Here is a 21,011-nt window from a genome sequence, read left to right as displayed (position 1 = left end):
CAGCTCAATGACTCCCATATGAGTTCAGTTAATAAAGTTGTGGCCTTGAGAAAGCACATCCCTTGGGTCTCATGTGCATCTCATCTCTCTTCCCCTCCTCTCACCCCAGCTTAGACATCAGCTCCTGGCCTAGTTTAATATCTATTACAATAGCCCAAACTCTACTGCATGGCAGAGGATTAATGGAACAGCACTGCAACAACTGAGAAAGGAGCAATGTCCATTACTAAACTCCACAATATTTTAGTCACCTTTCATGATGGATTTTAGTAATCTTTTAATTTCTTTATTTCCCCCACAGCATTATGTAGTCCAGCATGATTTTGTAGTGCATTTTGCACCATTACCAGTGAACCTAGACCATATTTGGATGGAGATCCAGAGTCACAGAATATTCTGAGTTGGAAGGGACCCACAAGGATCACTGAGTCCAACACTTAAGCAAATGAATGACTGTGACCCTGGCATTATTAACAGTATGCTTCACCCAACTGAGGAACTGATTTGGATATTTATTGTGGTGCATGTTACTCATCCTGCACAGTGTCCAGTTGGTGATTATTCCTGGCATTCTTTAATTTATACTTTGTGTAATCAGAACCTGCTGTAAAGCTTAGAACATAAGTATGATGCCTTTAAAATCTACTGTATTGAGATTATTATTTATTTACATAACCTTTTTAACAGAAGAAAGGACCTATGAGATAAAGTATTTTCATACACAGGATATGAACAAAGCATTATAAAAATATTTCTAATTACATTGCATAACACAGCAGTTTTCTATCAAATACTTAGAAACAGTCTGTATCTTTCATCCCTCAAATTACAGAAACAATAAAAGTTTTTCATTTTCTGCCAACATTTTCTTTCTATCAGTGTAAAACCAACTCTGTATCAGATTTTTAAAAGAAAGCCCTTGCCTCGAGCATTTCATTTGTATTGGTTCCATGTTTAGTCAGTAGCTTTTGTAAAATTGATGAATATTGTCTAAAGGCAAGTGCAGACAGGTAAACAGATCTGTATCTTCTGCAATCCATTTAGCCTGGTGCACACGTGCAAGTGAACTGTTTTACCTTAATTCGCTCATGGCTGGTGAAAAGTAAATGTAAGCAAAGTCATGAACTTCGCCATTTAAAAAGAATCACTGAATTTAATGTCAGAAGTTAATTTATGCTCTCACCTCTTCCTTGAAAAAACTTGACCTTGGTCCTCATGCTTCTGGAGCAGCCAGGCTTGGCAAACAGTTGCTATACACTGAATATCCATTAGAGTCTGTGTCTTCCAGCTCATCTAAAATGGAAACGTGTCATCTAAAGCTAGAATATAAATGGATTGCTAAACTATCATTAGTAGATTATAACTATTTTAATAAAGCTAGATTATAACTATTTGAATAAAAAGAAAACCTCAAAGTATTTGTCAGCTTCTAGTACATAATCCCAACACAGAGATAATTTACACTTGATCTCCCAGGTTTTTTACATAATTTTTTACATAATTTTTTACCTTTAACTGTGTTCTTCTTTTGGGGTACCCTTTGGCATTACTATGTGCTTCAAATAGTTCCATCAGCCTTATTCATGTCTTTGCTACCAACTCCTGTGAGCTTTGGAGATATGAAATCTCATACTTCTGCATTTCAACTGAACTCAATCAAGTTATACTGATTTAGATGATGTGAGACTGGAATGCAATACAGAGCATTAATCTTGTTTAATCACTTGATTATTGGTATTTTGGCAGTGAATCTTAGGTTTTATTCATTACAAAGGTGTTCATTTCTCTATGTCATTGCCATCCATGACTTAAATGAGTGCCATGTGACTGCACTGAGACTAGTACTAGTTCAGCTAATTCACTACCTTAAATCTTCAAGCAAAGGCAAGACCTGTGAACATGTATTTTTAAAAATTCTATTATTACTGCCAGCAGCCTCCTATTAGTGGTTTGGTTTTTTTCTACTGCTGCTGGAAATAATTATTTGCTGATCATTTTTTAATAGCTATGCCTCCACTTCAGCTAAAAACTACAGCATCAATGTGCCTTGTCCACCCTTTGTGGCGGTCAGATTCCTTTCAATACTGTGATCCCCACAGTTGTTAGCAGTGCTTAATTAAACACAAAGTAATCATAAAGTAACAGCATAAACAGTCCTCTCAAACACTGTGTTAACGTGTTACATCATTAACTTGTTTGAATCCATAGTGCTTATTTCCAAAGCAATATCTGTTTCTAAGAACTGCCTTTTCAAAAGCAGAATTCCCACATCTTCAGCTAGCTTTTCCCTAAGTGATCTCCAAAGTAAACAGTGTTTAGTGTGGCACTAATCCAAATACGTGCTATTTGCCCACTGGTAAAGCCAGCTTTAGCTAGTGCAGGAAAGAAAAAGCTATGCCCATTTCCAAATGATATGAAATCTGTGGCACAAGAGACAATAGATAAATGTGTGGATCAAGGTAATAATATAATTAAATCTACTTTAAATAATAATATATTCTTGAGAGAGTCTTTACATTCTAAAGGGTGGCTAACAGTTTTTGCAGAAGCCCAGGACTACAATGAAAACACTTGATTCAGGTCTTTACAGTTTTGCTGGCACAACTATGCCAAAAGTGTTATGAGGTACAATCTCTACTTGATATAATTGTTCTGGCAAAAGCTTGTAGGTGTGGACACAGTTTCATACCACTAAAACTGAATTTTTACTGGCACAGCTTCTTTAGCTCCAGGGAGGTCTGGCACACGTTAGACTGTCAAAAGTACAGTTTTCAGCAGGACAAGCCTCATCTGCACACAGAGCTCTTTGCCAGTACAGAATGCTGGTATGCTCTGGGTGAGCCTGGCCTCAGCAGTGACTTTAAACAGAAGATTAACACGGGAGGCATATTCATTTCTTGGTGGCAACGTCAAGCTCTGAGTCTTACTGGCCTCTTTTGTAGTGGTAATAGAGCCTGAGTGCTTTTTCACTGTAATGATTTTATTCTGCTTTTTGTGGCAAAGTTGTACACCAGTTCAAGTTAAAATAGCAATTTAACCAAATCAAAATTCTCTATCTCATTCAGCAGTGCTATATATCATCCAACCTAGAATTGTTCTTTTTATAGCGCATTACTACAAAACAGTTCACAAACAGCTTCATTTCTCATAGTCTTCTGGTTTTGTTCTCATAGATCTCACTAGATGCTGTAATGCCCAATATCAACCCAACAACCCAAATGGAAATCCTTATTTAGGTCCATCAGCTCTTCAGGCAGTGCACTGGGAAACCTGGTCTCAGAACAGAATTCACAACACGTAAAAAACAAAATAATGGTTAGGAACTGAATTCTGAGCTCCAGGGAGCCCAGGAGGTTTAGATTCACATTGGAAATCTCTCCCAGGAGTACTCAACTGCTATGATGCAAAGCAGCAAGAAAGTCTTGGGATCTATGTTAGGATGCTCCTCCAGAGTTCCTCATCAGAAAAAATGGTCTAACAAGGAGCCACTGCATAAAGGATTATCTCCATCATCTCCTGCCCCTCCGTGTTAGTGGATGAAGAATTCATAGCTCTGTTTTGAAGACCTCCAGCAGGCTCACCCCAACCTCACCTCTCATTAGGATGTCCAAATCATTAAGTCTGCTTTGCCACAGGTATGAGATACACCTTGTGTTGCTCAAACCTGTCAAACCGGAGGCAGTTGTAGGCACTCACGGAAGCTGAAATATAGATACCAAAGGAACCTGTGAAAACACACTGGTTGAGGGAGTTGGGCCTGTTCAGCCTCAAGAAGAGATGACTGAGAAGGAACATTATCAATGACTACCAGTATCTGGAGGAGGGTGTCAGAGGATGGACCAGGCTCTGCTTGGTGGTGCCGAGATACAGGACAAGAGACAATGGGCAGAAACTGATGCTCAGGAAGTCCCACCTCAATATGAGGAAGAACAGATTGCCCAGAGAGGGTAATATCTCCCTCACTGGAGATAATCAAGAACTGTCTGGATGCAATCCTGTGTCTTGTGCTCTAGAACAACCCAGCTTGAGCAGGGAGGTTGGATCATATGATCCCACTGTGGTCCCTTCCAACCTGATCCATTCTGTGCTTCTGTGAAACATGGATATCCCTGGGCTGTAGGGTCAATGGGAATCAGAGCAGAGGAGGACAGAACTAAAGCTGGTGTTCTGGACTTCAGGTCTTAAAAAACACATGCTTCTGTAAATTTGGGGGCTGGTCTTTTTTATTATGAGACAGTAACTAAGGTACTGTGCGATGACTGGTAAAATCTGCATTGACATATAAAACAACACATAATGAAGGAATCATAAAGCTGAAAAGGATTTATGTTAAACTACAAAGCTTCTCCCCAGATGATGAGCATCAATAATTCTAGGCTGGAAGGTCACTTGTTATCCATTGAGTAAGATTTTGCAGATAAGCAATTACTTCTTCAAGATCATATGGTAGAGGCATATTACATTCATCATCATCTGTCCAGAAGGGATGACATTCTGGTTTCTGGTCTTCTGGCAAGCTCTCTGCTGCATCTGACTGGCATCTGAAAAGAAAGGTAAGCAGATGAACTACGTAAGTAAAACTGTATCCAGAAACTGAATACTCAGCGAGGATACATTTGTGCATTAATTTAAAGAGAAAGATGATAATAAAAAAGAAATACGACATCTTCTGACCAAATGGATTGCTCATTTCCAGTGAAGTTGATTTCTGTTGTAGGCTTTGTATTTTCTACAGGGATTTCTCAAAAAGCCAATCACAGAGAAAACTCAGTTAGTGTTCCTTTATATGGTGAATTATTTTTTCATTATCTCAGCTGTTATTTAAAGTATGTGATTAAACCATTATCAGATTTAAATGTTTGGCGGTTTCCAATGTATTACTAGATTATTGAGAAAGATTAAACTGAATTTACTGCATTAAGGTCAGGGGGGATAGATTAAACAATATTAAAGAAGCCGGACTAGCTTTGTAGATTCTGGAGATTTACAAGTGTATCAACCTGCTTAGGTCTGAAAAAGGCAATATAAAAAGAGAAAATTCTATAAAGATAAATGGAAATGGAGGTTAATAACAACTTCCAATGATGAATAGGTGGGCAAAACTTCAATAAAATTAAATTAAGAGGTTAGTGTATGTTAGTCCCCAGAGAAAATGTTTAAATTACAATGTTTTTTATTAAATGGATTATTCATCAATACTAGTGAAGTCTAATTATAATATTCAACTGAACTACAGCCTGCAGAAGAAAGTTTTATAAGTGTTAACCATCACATGTGTAAAGATTAGACTGTAATGCAATGTGCTGCATCAAGAAAATTGTCACACTTCAAGGTGGATTTCTCTCCCTCTTTCCCCTTCCCCTCAAACAATTTGCATGTTGCTTATTAATCACAATGTTCACAATGGGGCAAGGCAAACAAAAATGCTGAACATTACCACAATTTTGGTATATACTGCAGGCCTATATAGCTTTTTAAAGAGATAACAAGCAAAATGTAGAAATGCACTTTTATAAGACATTTTTTAAAGTTCGTGTTCCGTAAAGCACATAATTGCAAGAACTTAAAAGTTGTTTTAAACATATGTGTGTCTTTCATCTCTGTAGAATGAACTTGAAAAATACTGACACATGTAACTTCCTTGTCCACACTGTCAACCTTCTGGAAGAGACTGTTGCCAAATGAAAGATGTCTTCTTCTCTTGGGAATTATTAATAGCAGTGTAATCCCCATGAGAAAACATACTTCAGCTTTACACCCATGTTGGTGGGTGGTTAATTGCCACACCAGCATCCTGGGCACTCAATCCATCGTACATTACACTACAAGGACAGTATTAACACATAACATTCCAATATATCTTCAGCTCTCCACATCAGCCCCTGATAATAGCATCTGTTAACATGCACTAAGTACTATTATGTAGCACATCACTTCATAAATAATAAGATTAGCCGACCTCAGGGCCCTGGGAAGCGTAATGTGTTTAAATGTTCTCATTATTTATTTAAAACAAGAATTAAAGGAACAGAAGCTACTTGTGACAATCCTCTTAGCATAAATATTAAACTGTTTGCATTGATAAGCTGCACTGTACAGAATAACAGAGGATTTGTTTTGCTGGCTGCTTTATAATAGTTGTTAGAGCAAATGCAGTTTAGTGTATGGTTCTGAGAGGTACTTAATTGATCGTGCCATCATGTTTGGAAGACATTTTCCAAATTATATAAAGGAACAGGAGAAAATAAATATGCAGGGGAAGCTGAAACTAATTACGGCATAAGTCTATAAGACTTTTAAAATCTTGCTTTATTTTCTGCCTTGGTACAAAATAATATGATCTATTTGGTGGGTAGTATAAGATATTCCAGTTTAAGCATTTCAATCTAAAAGGGGATAAATTAACCATCTAGAGATTATTACAGATGACAAAGCAGGAAGCTCAGCCAGTAAGTACTGCAGGCATGTTATGTCGTCTGCAAAACTCAGCTTATGATAATAATAAACATTCTCTCTCTCACATATCTGCTATTAACAACACAGTTTTCACTGAGAGTTTTCACAGTTTTTACCATTGCTCTCTCACACAAATGGATTGACCAGCTTTCCCCTCACATATGGGCATTTGTGTTGCTGTACACATGGCAGCAGTCAGGGTGATGCCGTGCCTGGACAGCCCATGAGCCTCTACTCACTACTTTCCCTTCTTTACTTTTGTTACCCACAGAGCCATTGCTGGAAGGTCTCCCCACAACTAAGCATGGGCCTGAACTTCCAGGCAATCATGCACTTGGGAAGTTTTAGCCAGAGCATATTCCACGTGAGAAATTAGAGGAGTGGAAGTGTTGTTGTGCAAGTCTGATGACAGAAATGCATCACTGTAAAAGCACAAAAAAGGGAAAGCAGTGCCATAATACTCCAAGTTCAGCAATCCCACAGCTCCTTTGTCTTTCTGTTGGATTACTACTGCTTTGCTTTATATAGTGAGAACAGCAGAACATTTTTACATTTTGTGAATTATGTATTTTGAACAAAACTACAGTCCCTATGTTGGATCTGCTGACATCAAAGCCAACTCAAGCTGCTCCTATTTGAAGGTATGGGGCTGGGTTCTAAGCAGTCACCACTGCACCTGGCAGTTCGTTAGGCAGTTCACCTGAATAGCAACCACAAGATTGAACACAATCATACAAAGATGTGCTCTGACTCAGAATTAGGGTGCAAGAACGGGTCTTCCAGATGAGTATATTACTACTGATTTAAAAAAATTTCTGTAGGAGAAACTGTTCCTACAATGGTCTTTAATTTGTAGCAGTGGAACAGAGCTGAATACCTTGTGAAAGGATAGCAATATTTTAAACTGAAGCAGAACAATCAAAGGCACAGATGACTGCACACAATTATTTCAAATTCTTTTGTATGTGATAGCTAACATAAGTTATCAACAATAACTCACAATAAACAGAAATTATTTTCCCAAATACAAAAGAAACTATGAGGTTCCATGTGGGAAAGACTGCAAACACAGAACTGCAGTGGTAATGGGAAAGTACCAAGATTTATAATATTATAAGTTAATGAAGGTATTCCATATCAATTAAAAACTGTTATTTGAATAATTAGAGTCAAATGTCCAAAAGAGAGCAGAACTAATCTGCGTATATCATATGTACAAAATGTGTAAAGAGTGGAAATCACATAAGTTCTGAGATACAGAATAGATGCCAAATCAAGGGGCACCTTCAATATCTTATCTGCACAACACAAAAACTGCTATGATATATTTCAGAACAATTTAGCTGCAACATTTCACCAACATATTATAGAAAGGATTGTTTGTCTAAAGATGTGCAGAATACACAAAACTCCATAGTCTCTGCTTTCTTACTAAAATAGTCTAGATTCGTGGCAGTTTCAATTAATAAAGCCCATTTTTAAGGAACAATTAGTTACTGTTGCAGTGTACATTCTCACTACCTCTACCCTGTAAAGTTCACAGATTTTTGATTCCCTTTTTGCCTGTTTTTTCCAAACGGACTTTGCTCGTTAATACTGACCAAGAACTATTAATATATGCTCAACTAAGTGCTGACAAACATTTGTATGAATGTATGACCACTTGCATGGCAATACATGACACTTTCCCTGGAAGCTGGCTACCATCTCCATGGGCAGGTGTATCTGTTCAGTGAGACTGACACTTGCCTGGTTATGGTTCCCTGGGCTGCACTGACATTTTGATGATCAGGGTGTCAGCTACATCAGAGCACACTGATCACAATGCTAGAATTAACCAAGCTAGCTAAAGTGTGTGTTAATTATGAGTATGCAAGCAGTCAATAAAAGGTTAATGCAAAAGTCAAAGGATAAATTTATTTCAGTATTGCATCACTCTGCTGGCTAAATGACTAACATTAAGCTTTGTTTTTAATCGATATATTTTACAGTAATGCGTGAGCCATTGATTTGAAAAACAGTTTTCTTTCTAATAGTTAAGTTTTGCAACTATCAAGTATCAATATTCTTAAAACAGTCCTTTTTCAATGCAGATACCTTTTTGTTCCCTTGTCAGGAACAGGAATGCATAAAAGCCAAGAGGCAGCCTCAGGTTCTGCTGATGAATGTGATTAATGCAAATAAGAATTACCCAGGAACCTAAATAAGGTACTGTGAATTAGGGTCCCTGAATTCTACTGCACTGTTTGTCTACTCCAGAGAAGTGTAGTCAAATCAGATCAATAGGGGTCAATCTGCAGCTCAGACTGCACAGGAGTGTTAAGAGTGAGGAGGATATAAACAGTCCTGTTTCCTAGATGGTACTAATTTAGCTGTCTACGCCTGGCAGTTCAAAGACCAAGGGAGATCACGTGGAAATTCGTAAGGTAAGACAAGAAAAATGGGTCTGGCCATCTTACCATTGTACTGATATGGTCAGAAAGGGAGGGTGGGATATTTGCTCTGCAGGTACAAAAGCACACACTCACCCATACATTCTTACTCTAGCACTCCTGAAATTGTTATGTTTTATATGAGAGCTATTTTCTCTCTTTATTCATGCTAGAATAAAGGTGTTACTGAGCTCTTATTCAGAACTTCAAAGTAACTTTTAAAACAACAGCCCAGGTAAAAACAGCATTTGGATCACCCTGCTGAGACAAATGCATTCACTAAACCCATACTGACATCAGTTAAAATGACTCAACTCTGCTAACATAAGTGCTGTTCTGACTAAGAGCAACAGCAGTAACTTCTTTAGACACCACCTTCTATTCTTAAAACTCACAATGACATTGCCCATATGGGTCTGGTCAAATATGGGTTATTAATGTTCCAACAGAGACCTCTGCTGTGTGAACACAAATCCTAATAGTGTAGGTACCTGAGACACAGAGATTTGCTTGCAGGTTTGGATTTTTTCATCCTTGTCCTTCAAATCTTTCCTTTGCATGGAAATTATTATTCAAACTACGTGAAGTTACTCTAATCTCGGTGTTAGGATTATCCCATGTCATTTCAAGCTAACACTCTTAGTTGCCAGAGTATATACAAGAGGATACAGTGCGTTCTCAGCTACTTGAATTGTCATGCAAAGCACAGAGAAAAGATGAGACTACATACACAAGGAGAAATACTCAAATAAATTAACCTTGGTTTTTGTTTTTTTCTAAATAGTGTATGTCATATGTCATTGACAGGTATGACAAATTTACTTCTGCTGCTGAAAACATCACAATTAAAACCTGATGCCATTTAAGTCAATGTTGAAACTTCCAGTGATTTCAACAAGGCCAAGATTTCAACCCAAATGCTTCTCCAGAAACCATTCATGATATGCATGAGCTAGTAAGCATAATAATAAACACCATGCAAAATAAACTATGGAAGAAATGCAAGAGGCTGGATATAGTTTCTCAGAGTGAAATGTCCCAACTCTTTTAGCCACTTACAATTGTGGCATTGTACATTATTGGTATTGTAACTCAGCTAATACAACATAGAGTAACAAGATGTGATGTTCTGTAACTTCAAAGTTTCCACAGAAAGAAAAATAAAATCTGTTTGATCAAACTGACTTGCTCAGTAAAGAACAGAAAAACTCTAAAGTGAAAATTGGAGTTGATGCCGTAAATACAAATTCTCCTTCACCTTTGGACATGGACAGGATATTGCGATAAAGTCCCTAAAAAGGATTGAAAAAGTTACTTCTGCTATTTGATGAACTGAACTTTCATTTACCTACAAGAAAAATTAACAAGTGGAAGGGATAAATGCAATTAATGAAGAAACGGAATAGGAGTGAGAAATTTGAAAAGCAGCTGCTTTCCAGTTGTGTGCCCATTCCAGTATCAGCAATTTCAGAAGTTAAAATATGCCTAATTTTTACTTTTCTTCTACTCCAGGCACCTGTTTGGTCACAGTAGCCTATAACAAGTGAAGGTTTACAACCACAGATTAAGGTTCCCAAAGAACAGTGAAAACAAACAGTTGAAGAAATGGTAATGCTTCTGTTGGGAATAAAACCTGCAAAAGCCATTGTGTTACTGGTACTTTCATCCTTCATGGACAGAGCTCCACCCTTCATCACCTATATCAGAGGGAAACCATTCCTATGCTCTCAAAAGTACTCTTTCTGGAGAACTAATCCAAGACATGAGATCTACATATGGAACTGGAGCTTACCTTGTTTATAGTTGAAAAATGTTGACGTCTTGATTTCTGATTTGACTTATTTTGGAAGAAATAACATATACAGAATCAGTATTTCAGCTGGAACTTCACCAAAGGTGTTTTGAAGGGTGCTTGGAAAAATAGAGTTTTGGAAAATGGGGGTTGACTAATCCCCCGGGTTAGGGTGGAATGCTTTCTGAGCTCTTTGTTTCGACTCTGTAAAATATAATCAAGCTAATAATTTACAAATTTTTCACTTGCTATTAACTTTCATGATTTGTATCCTAAAAGCTGCTTACTGAAAAAACAAAGGATAGAGAAAATATAAATATTGAAATATGGGGGGGGTTAATATGACTATAAATGCTTTGTCTTTATCACCAACAAAATTCTAATTTTTCACACCAAAAGGGACATTTTGAAAGTTATTGAGTCCAATCTAAACCTTAAACCAAAGATTTCCTTAGCTTTTTTAATTAACCAGTCAGAAAGTTGTCAACCTTGGCAGAGAGGATTTCTTTCAGTTGTTCCATGCTTGTCCCTCCTGTGACTCTGCACAACTAAAACCTTCAGAGGACAAAACAAATTACATTAATATTTGACTTTGCAAAACCAGATTTCAGAAGTACTGATCCCAAAAAGGCAGCAAAATGAAATGGCCAGATGGAAAGAGAGCAGTGCTTCATTCTTTTGGACATTTAATCCCCAGTGCATTCCCAAGAAGTCTGTCCCATTTACAGTAAGTCACTGCTGATGTTCTTTCATGTGCTGTAACTACAGTCTGCCCAGTCATAAGTAATGGCTGAGACTGGGATTGCATTTATTGAAGGGACAAAATGAGTTTGTTTCCAGATAAGAGACTTGAAAAGAGAATGCCAGGTTTAGGAAGGGATGGAGGCAATATCAGTTAAATATTAATGTAAGAAAAAAAGTATCAGCTGCACAAATACACGAGTACAAATATAGTTGCTGGCATGTCAGATGATCTTTCCCATCTGCTTCTTTCCAAAGTTGATAATGACTCGAGTCACTGGTGCATTTGGCCCTTACCACAGAACCAAAGTTTACAATCACTGGCTCAAGAGTTTTATGCCTCCAAAATAAACCATTCCATTGGAAATGAGGACACTGGCTACAATATCCCGAGGCATCACTGGTGACACCATAGGATAGGCTGAAAACAACCAGTGTTATCCTTGTGTGTTCTTCTACAAAGTGAATCTACAGCAGGGTCCATCTTTAACACTGCCCTGCAGAGTGCATTTTGCTGTTCCACAGACAGGCAGAAGAGATCAATGAACCTGACACTGAAGAAGTTTAAGCGACAGTTGCACGAGCCTGAAAATGTCAGTTTCTGTTATTACTCAAATAGTATATCAGGTAAATATGAAAAAAATCTTAAATTAATAACCTCCAAATGTTGAAATAATTGCAACCAAAGCATTGGTGGAGTCCAGATGAAAGTTTTCAAACCCACCAATGTGTTTCACATGTATTTGTATAAATACATGAAAAACCTCATAAAACTATTTTTAAAGGACATTTTGCTTTGCCTTAACCATAACTAAAATAAAATATTTCCCCCCTACAATATTAATTAAAATCTTTTAAAATATACTTCAGTTTTTCTAAACTATTTAGCTCACAAACTATGGGAAAGGATAAAGGTTTGCTGCATGGTATCTTCCACTACAGAGTGGGGATTGTAAAACAAAGCCCCAAAACCTTAGAAACATTTCAGCTCTGGGTGGAAAGAATGGAAGAAAAGAGGACACAAGAAGATCCTTTCTCTGAGATAGTAATCTCTGCTGTGGGGTAATTAATAAACAGAAATCTACCCAACTTCTGATGAGTTTATCAATGACCCTCCTTGCCATGGCCACCAACTCTCCCCTACAAAGGGGAATATCTATTAGATGGCACTGCAGCACTGAGAATAATCTTGGCATCAGATGCATTGACTTCCCCAGACAGAGCTTTTCCTCTCCTTTGTGGCCTCTGTCCAACAGAGCCAGAAACTGTCCATGAGAAAATCAGTGCACCTCCTATTCCCACAAGGGAACATCTGTGTGGGGCAGCCTCCATTCCATGTTTGTTTGATTTTTTAATTAAGAAACATCACTACTCTCTATAAAGTGTAGGGGGTAGGGAAAACCCCCAGAGAAACCCTGAATAAATAACACAGCATTTGCTGAAAGATGAAGTTTAATCCAATTTAACTTACATGTCTAAAAATTTTTCCATCTTAGTCCTGTTTCTCAGATGCTTTTGTTTCCTGTTTTTAGAATAATATGTATACAAGCAATGTATCCTGACTGTATGAGAAGCACGCTTATACATATTTATATGCACACCTCTTCATTGCAGTACTTGCAAAAAATCCCATCAGTCCAAAAGAGACAGCATTTAGGAGGAAATTTTCAGCACCACAGACATGGATTTAGTTACATACTTTTCATGATCAGCAATGGGATGTGAGTTATTCCCACCGTGCTGAGAATATTTGGCTTTGACTTCAAAAAAACACACAAATATATCAACCTCAACATAATTTATATTCTCTCAAAAGGAACCTAAAATGCTCTAAGCCTTTGCTGAGACATCTGATGTTCCAGTCCCCTCTGTTTCACTGTATGATCGGCTGTTTTATTTCACTTGCAATCTTTGCTTTTCTATGATTTTTTGCAGACAAAGAAACAAAATGTCTGCTATATGCTGAGTATAAACACAGCTGACTTGTTTTCCCCAAAGTATTGATTTTATGCACTTTTAAAATAACTATTTTCATTCTGTTTGCATAATCAGCTGGGGCATTGTTCCTCTACATTTGCAGAAACACAGATGGAATTGCTGATTTGGAGCCTTTGGAGAGATTTTATAGTATTCTCCAGAATCTAAGCTTCTATTAAAATAAGGTTTCAAGCACTTCTGGTTGTGAAGATAGCCTGGACAATGTAAATTGATGCATGGTTATCTTGTTGAGTCCATAACCAGACAGACAGACGCAATAGCACCAAGGGAGCTGTGAACTTCCCCCACTTATTTTATTGGGTGTTTACTTGGGGCCAGATGCTCCCCTCTGTTGTGCAGAATGGCATTAAATGACTGAGAAAACGAGAGGAAAAGGAAATGGAAATAAAAACCAACAAAGAGGAGAAAAGGAAATCCCCACAGCCCACTTCCCAGGGGGCTACAGATGCCCTCCCTTGCCAGTATTAGACTGTTGGAAGATCTGGGGCTGAGCCATGCATATGGCACATTTTTTTGAAAGACAGCATATTTTCTAAAAGAATGCCATCTGAAAAGTTAATGATGCTTCCAGCATCATTTACTCTCTCACTTTATCTTTTGTACTCCTTTTACGTGAAAGTCACATAGCCAAGGAAAAATGTAAAGACATGGCTGCTTTAAATGTCCCAGCAGGAGGATGGCCCTTCCATTTACTGCCACCTCGTTTAAAGTAAGCAATCCCATTTACCAAAGAACTTCTGGATTTAGAGGTTCTGCCCCTCTTCAAGAAAGGTAAAACATTTTCCTTGTTGAGTGCCTATTTTTCCATAAGGCACCTTTTCTCATTAATAAAAATCAACTGCTCTATGACAAATCCCTGTTATATAAGGAAAGTAAAATCAAAAGAAACATGACTGAATGCAATTAACAATAACTGTATTACTTGATCCTTAAATCAGACTGGACAGAAATGGGCTACATCTTTTTAGCATCAAAGCTATGTAATCCTTCCTATGTCACTCCTGCAAGCTGCTAACACAATCCACCCCCAAAATCCACAATTTCCATCAGGACCAAAGTAAGGGTGACTCAGGGCAGCATTTGGGGGCAGAACGGAATCAGAGACCACAGATATTTGTAGTAACTGCTGTGTAAGAAGGACTCCACACATGCTTTAACATATGTGGATGTATGCTTATTAGGGAGAGTGACACCAAATGGAGATCTTGCCCCAGAAACCACCTAGATCGTCTCAGGCTCTTAATAAAATGCACCTTTGCCTGCTTTGCTCCTTTTCAGTGAATTTGCATGTTTCAATAGCCAAAAGGAAACTATGATAGATGGCTAGCAAGCACCATATATGAAAGCCAAACAAACACAAGACTAACTCTCTATTTGTAGATTGAAATTAAGATCTTGTTTATCACTACAACTTGTGATATAAATACACACATACATAAATATATACTCACATATGTAAGAGAAGCTTATATCACATTTTCTATCAAGAGCTATGGCCTTGAACTCCTAAGTGGCTTAGGAAACAAACAAACAAACAAACAAAAATAAAGATTTATTTTGCTGCAGAGCTACATTGTCTTCCCTGTGTTGTGCACCTCGGCTGTAGCCTGCAACCAGAGTGTTTATAACATATATTGGAACTAATACTATAAGAGCAATGCAATCCTGAGGGCTAAAACACAGTTTCTTTTAGGTCAACATGGGGTCAAGCAGACGCAGGAGGGAACAAATAATAGGGAAATGAGAAAACAGATACAAGAAAGGCAGAGAGGCTCAAGAAGAGGAAGAAGTTGTTTAGGAATAAAAAAAGAAAGCCGCAACTAACTAATAACATTTCAAACACTGCAGAATATCTCCATGGTTGCTGCTTTATTCGGTGACTTTTTATGGATAAATCAGTATAAAAATATACCACCAAAAAAAAAAATCCAGTGTTGGGAGAGACATAGAGTTGATATCCCAGGAAATGCTACAGTACATTTGGCTACAAGTAAAAATCATATGACAGCAATATACTCAATAAGCTTCTTCTCTACAAGTGGAGTAAATCTTTCTGACTACCAAACGAGACCTCAGAATTTTTTCTATTACCCTTTGTGTTTCAAATAACTGAAAACATTATATAGAGATGTTAAATTTCCTTTCCTATATTAATTCGTAAATAATTACTATTGCTCAAATATAATGTGAACAAATGTATTTCTCTACTTAGTTTCAACTGCGTTAAGGGAAGAAATGCTATGTGAAAGTTCAGCATCACTATACCTCAAAACTTTGGAATTAATGTAATTCTACAATATTTTTTAATGCCAACTAAAATTCCAGTACAGACTGAATGATGATTTAAAGTTATTAGCCTGGAATACATTTTCCTTTATGGAATATGATTGAATTCAATCCATTTAAACACATGATAAACTACTTGCATCTGATCCTGGCTTATGTTCACAGGCATTATTTCCAGAAGTGCTTAAAGAAGTGCAAGACTGTGATCTATAACATCCTATCAGTGGATTTGAATTCTCCTTGCACCAGGAAGAGTTATTAACCCAAGTGAGTACCAAAATGCTACTAGTAGGCAAAACCTAAAACATCTATTGCAACAAATGCATACAGCTCTTCATATTACTTTCTGTGGTTGAAAGATCCTTCTGACTGCAATATCAACGACTTTAAACCACAGACTAAGACTTTAGACCTTTTGGTGGTGCCAACTCACTTGTTTCATATCCTATGATATATAGTCCTGGCTTTGAGCTATCTCTCACTACTGATGCTTTTGATGCTTTGTTCTCTTTTTACTTTAGGATGGAAAATAACAAATAATGCTGAATTCTCTTCTTACTCTTGAATTCTTCTGATGTCTATCTTCAGAACTCTTCTAACATCCAATTTATGTCATTCTTTTTCTTTCTTATGCTGTGAATTTGAAACGAAAGGAGGTAACATAATATCGTAAGATCTATGGACGATTGAAATGGTCTTCGGAGTAAACTTCAGAGTTATTCGTAAAACTATCTTGCCTCAACAGAAAGCAAAAAATTGCTTTTCAATAGATAATGAAACTACTCTTGAAATTCTTCTTGAAGTTATTGCCATAGGGAACACTCCAATGATAATAAGGTATATGGTGCCAATACCTTACGAGTAGTTCAGATGGGTTATTTTGTTAGTATTTGCAGGGTGCAATTCAAATTGATTCTCAAACATTTACGTGCTTTCTCTTGACTAAATCTTTATTGTAAAATGGCCAAGCCTGAAGTCTGCTAACGAGAGAGGCTGACATCTGCTGTACAGATTGACCTGCAAGGCTACTCACGTTATTCTGTCATATAATTCCTCTTAAAACATCACATCAGAATTCTAAAGAGCTCTTATATTAGTTAATTAAGGACCTGATCCAATCTTCTATCATAGTCACATATTTAAATCTCATTTAGCTCAGTGGAACTTTCATACACATTTCAGGTTCAGCACAGGCTGAAAAGCTCCACAGCACAGGGCCCAGGAGGTGATCTCTGCATCACTGCCCAACACACAGCACATGCACATGATTATCTGCAACTTCTCTCAAGAACCTGAGGCAGCCATCCCACCCCAGTCCCTCTCCCTGCACTTAGTCTCTAGTCTTTGATTAACTCATTACACAATGGGCAAGAATCTGCCATGTGCTATCTGAAGGGATGCAGGGCTACAGCAACACAGAGCAAAACTTCTCAGGGACTTCTGCCAAGGAACCTACACGGTAGCTACACTGTCAGGTTCAAAGTCTGTGGACAATGTTGTAATTTTTTGAGGCCAAGGAAACAGAAATCTGTTGTTGGGTGCCATCAGCTGTCCATCCCTCCATATTCTCTGCAGATTCATGGAACATCAAGATATACATAACGAAAAGTATCCATTTCATTACTCTCACAAGAGACCTACTGTTTTGTCTTCCTTCGTTCTGTGTCTGCTAAAGAACTGCTATTTAAACTTTATTAAAAGTGGATGATCTTGGCCTTCTATACGTTTTATTTTGTCTAGGAGTGTTGTATTTCAGAATCCATTTTTCCTAGTTTATTGCTTGCCAGCTGACCTTCCTTTCAATGAACTGCTGATGAAATTTCTTCTCTTCCTATGTTACAAGAAACACTCCTTCACTGAGTATGCAACTGACTTAATGTCCCTCCTACTTAGTTTGCTTTTTCAAGTAATATTGTGATCATACTAATCTGCAATGCAAAGTATGCGTTCACCTTTTTCCTTGCTGAAATGCTATTACTCCAATCTGTCTTAATGCCAAGAAATGAATGTAAACTTTAAGGAGTTTGGCAATAGCTATGTAATCCCCCTCTTTTTAATCCAAACAGCAGGTGTCCTTTTTTCTTTTTTCCATTCTTAAGTGCTCCTGAGGAGTTACTAATCTGTAGTTTGTATTTCTCAGATATGTGAAGTTCTACAGGGAAGTTTCACATGCTATCCTGCTTACTGAACTGCCAGTAGGAGCATCTAGGGTAGTTAATGACATTCCTCAGGAAGATGAGAAGACTATTTTCTCAGACCTCCTCCTACAGAGTTTTTTCTTTCCACTTTCACTTCAGCTTTTCAGCATTTCACCACTATTGAGCACGACACTCTTGCCTGCCCGAGCAGTGACAGGTTTAGCTACTTTCTGATAACAGCTATCAGTTTGATCTCCCTTTTCCAAGCCTTAATAACTTTACCAGGTTCACTTTACCTAATGTTGGCTTGTCTGCACAGCCAGAGTGAAATGCTGGTGAAATCATGCTGTTATCTCAGGGTCTTTTCAAGCCCTTGAGGAATATTCCATGCACTTCTTCCTCTTTTTTTTTTCTTCCTTCCAAGATTTTAGAAAAATACTGTTCATTTACATTTGTCTCATAATTTAAGCCAGGTGCCAATCTTCTCAATATATTTGTGACCTTTCTAACTGGAAGGCTTAGAATACCTTCAAGAAAACACCTTTGCATTATGAAAACTTTGGGGCTTAAAAAATCTTGTTTGCTTTTTCTGCCTTTTGTCTTTTTTACTTGGAAGCAACAAAGGGTGTTATCCTCTGCATCTCTGGATTTTAGGAATCAAATAATCGTCTACCAATGTAAAAACCCCTCTTGGTAGAAGTCAGCTAGGGTTGTGCCAGGAAAACAAATCTTGTTGGACAAACCCTTTAAGATGACAAGTTCAGTTACTAGAAGAAACTATGGAGGACTAGGATGAATTGATTTACACTAGCTAGTGAATGACTTCTTTTTCCCAAGTAGCACTGAATGTCAGCAGAACATACACCACGAGTAAGTAATGGCTATCAAGTAACATAAGGATAAACATCAGTGGGGAATCACTACTGAACGGTGACCCTCACAAGGGATTCCTCCAGAGACTGATATGGTGGCCAGTATTAGTCAGATTTTCATCAGTATTCTGAAAGTAAATGTCAGTGATCAGCTATTTGATAATTTCTGCAGATAGCAGAGAGACTGATATGGTTAAAATCACGTGGACAGGACTTAGACCTGCTGGGTCACTTAATGATCAAGACCAAATGTGTTACAGAACTACATGCAGAGACTGGGAGAAGGATGACTGGAAATGTGATGAATTTGTGCTCAAAACCACTGCATTTGAAAAAAAAGTAGATATTATCCCAGACAACTCCAATTGAATTCCCAGCATAGTACATAATCTTTCTGTATTTCAGTAGGTAGACAAATAAGAGAATAACATGGAATAGCCTTGTTTCCAGCTTTTTAGAAGTACATTGAAGAAAGCAGAGAAAAGAGACTGTGGAGACAGGTGGAAAACACACGATAATGATTAACTCAATTTGCTTCACTTATCAGATTTAAACTTGATAGATTGAAGGAAAGTATCTTGTATGAAAGAGTTCTCTTGTATAGCAGAGGAAGCTGAAATTTGAAAAAGAACCCAGTGAAATTCAAATATGCCTGTTTTTTACAGTGAAGTCAATCACACACTGGGACAAACTATTAAAGGAACAGAATATTCTTCATTTCTGACATCTTCAAATCAAGAAAAGATTCCTGCCTGGAAACCATGCAGTTACACAGCTAGCACAGGGATAAAAGGATAAAATTTAGTACCTTATGATAGAAGTCAAAACAGCTGACATAAAAATCCTAAATACAATGATGCTCAAACTTCTACACAACCATTCTTTAATGAGCTGACTTTGAATAAGACTTTTAAAGGTCCTTGTAATATACATCTTGCTGTAAAATTATACATTCTAATTGGAATACATACTCCAGGAGAATGAAAGAAGACAGAAGAGTTCTACTGTCAAAGCCTCAAAAATGTCAGTTTAGCCTTTGAACCCAACACAGAAAAACCCTGACGCTGGGGAAAAAAACCTTTAGGAAGCATCCATGTTCTCCATTCTTTTGCACTTATTATAGACAGGTATAAGTCAAAGAGAATTGGCCCAAAGGTATGTACACACACACATATATTTAAGTAATATTACAATTTGTCATGTAATTTATGAAAAATATCAAATATACAAAAATGTAAGCAAACAGTATGTTTATATTTTCATTTACTTATTTTCTCTTAAAGCTTCGTGAAATCACCAAAATACAAGGTCACACTGAATCAAAGGACATCATCTGCTTGTTCAAAATGCCATTATGGAAGAATGAGGAAAAGCAGCTGTATTACAAGTCACCTTTCCAGCTCCCATAAACAAACTATTAATGGAGAAAGTCAGTCCTTTACAGTACATTAGAGGACCAAGGTCACCTGGGAAGCCGTAAGGCCTCACTGGCTACCCACAAGACCAACTTGATTAGTCCCAATAACCTGCTGCCCTTGCCAAGGGACTGATGGAAAGACCAGCTTTTCAGCAGGCTGCTAACTTGGTGTTCATGCTTTTTAGATGAAGTGCCTGAGATGTGTCTGAAGCTCTAAGCTGCACTTACTGCCACGTTCACTACTGCCTATTGGAACTACCATGAGTATTATAATGATCTTGATAATCAAATTCTTTAAATATGAATGCAGTCTAAAGTCAAAGTTTATGTCTGCTAAAGAAGAGTGTAACTTTGGCACAGTAACTTTAATTGTCTTGCTCCTTTTGACTGCCATAAATCAAGCAATAGGAATCCCTCACCAGGAAGCATTATTGGAAATAACCTGTAACCATGTTCAGACACTTTTAAGCACTCTCTTTACAATACAAATAGACTAAACACATGCTTTCAATATGTGCATAAATTATATGAAGTCTGTTTTCCCTCTACAGAATCCTCCCTCATATTCCCATAAGAGAAAGCAATTTGACCTATGAAAAAATAATCAGCTCACTGCAGTAAACAAATTACACATATGATATGAAAGGTGTTAGAACCCAATGCAGTTTCCTTCTCTATCTTTATTACAATTGAGTAACAACCTGCATTAGAACTGGTGAGCATTTCACTGCATCAACAACTATAGTAAACTGGCAGAACCTCATGAAATAAGGTGATCTGGAAAAGAGTGGGCGAATCTCTAGGTTGTAACCAGTTCTGCCACACAAATATTTGGTTTCAGATTCTCTTTATTACATCCCATGTACTATTAAATGACCA

General features: G+C 37.5%; 1 protein-coding gene across 1 annotated transcript in view; it reads right to left on the bottom strand.

Annotated features, from left to right (window-relative positions):
- Positions 1-2,406: 2,406 nt before the first annotated feature.
- Positions 2,407-21,011, bottom strand: part of FTO (FTO alpha-ketoglutarate dependent dioxygenase) — a 195,318-nt gene continuing 176,713 nt past the window's right edge. The window contains exon 9 of the mRNA XM_018085057.3: positions 2,407-4,541. Within this exon, the coding sequence (XP_017940546.2) occupies positions 4,373-4,541 (169 nt within the window). The 3' untranslated portion in view covers positions 2,407-4,372. The remainder of the gene's footprint in view (positions 4,542-21,011) is intronic.

The sequence above is a fragment of the Manacus vitellinus genome, unplaced genomic scaffold (assembly GCF_001715985.3).
Source record: "Manacus vitellinus isolate BGI_N305 unplaced genomic scaffold, ASM171598v3 scaffold_10_pilon, whole genome shotgun sequence".
Lineage (NCBI taxonomy): Eukaryota > Metazoa > Chordata > Aves > Passeriformes > Pipridae > Manacus > Manacus vitellinus.
This window is presented reverse-complemented; position numbering and strand designations above follow the sequence as displayed.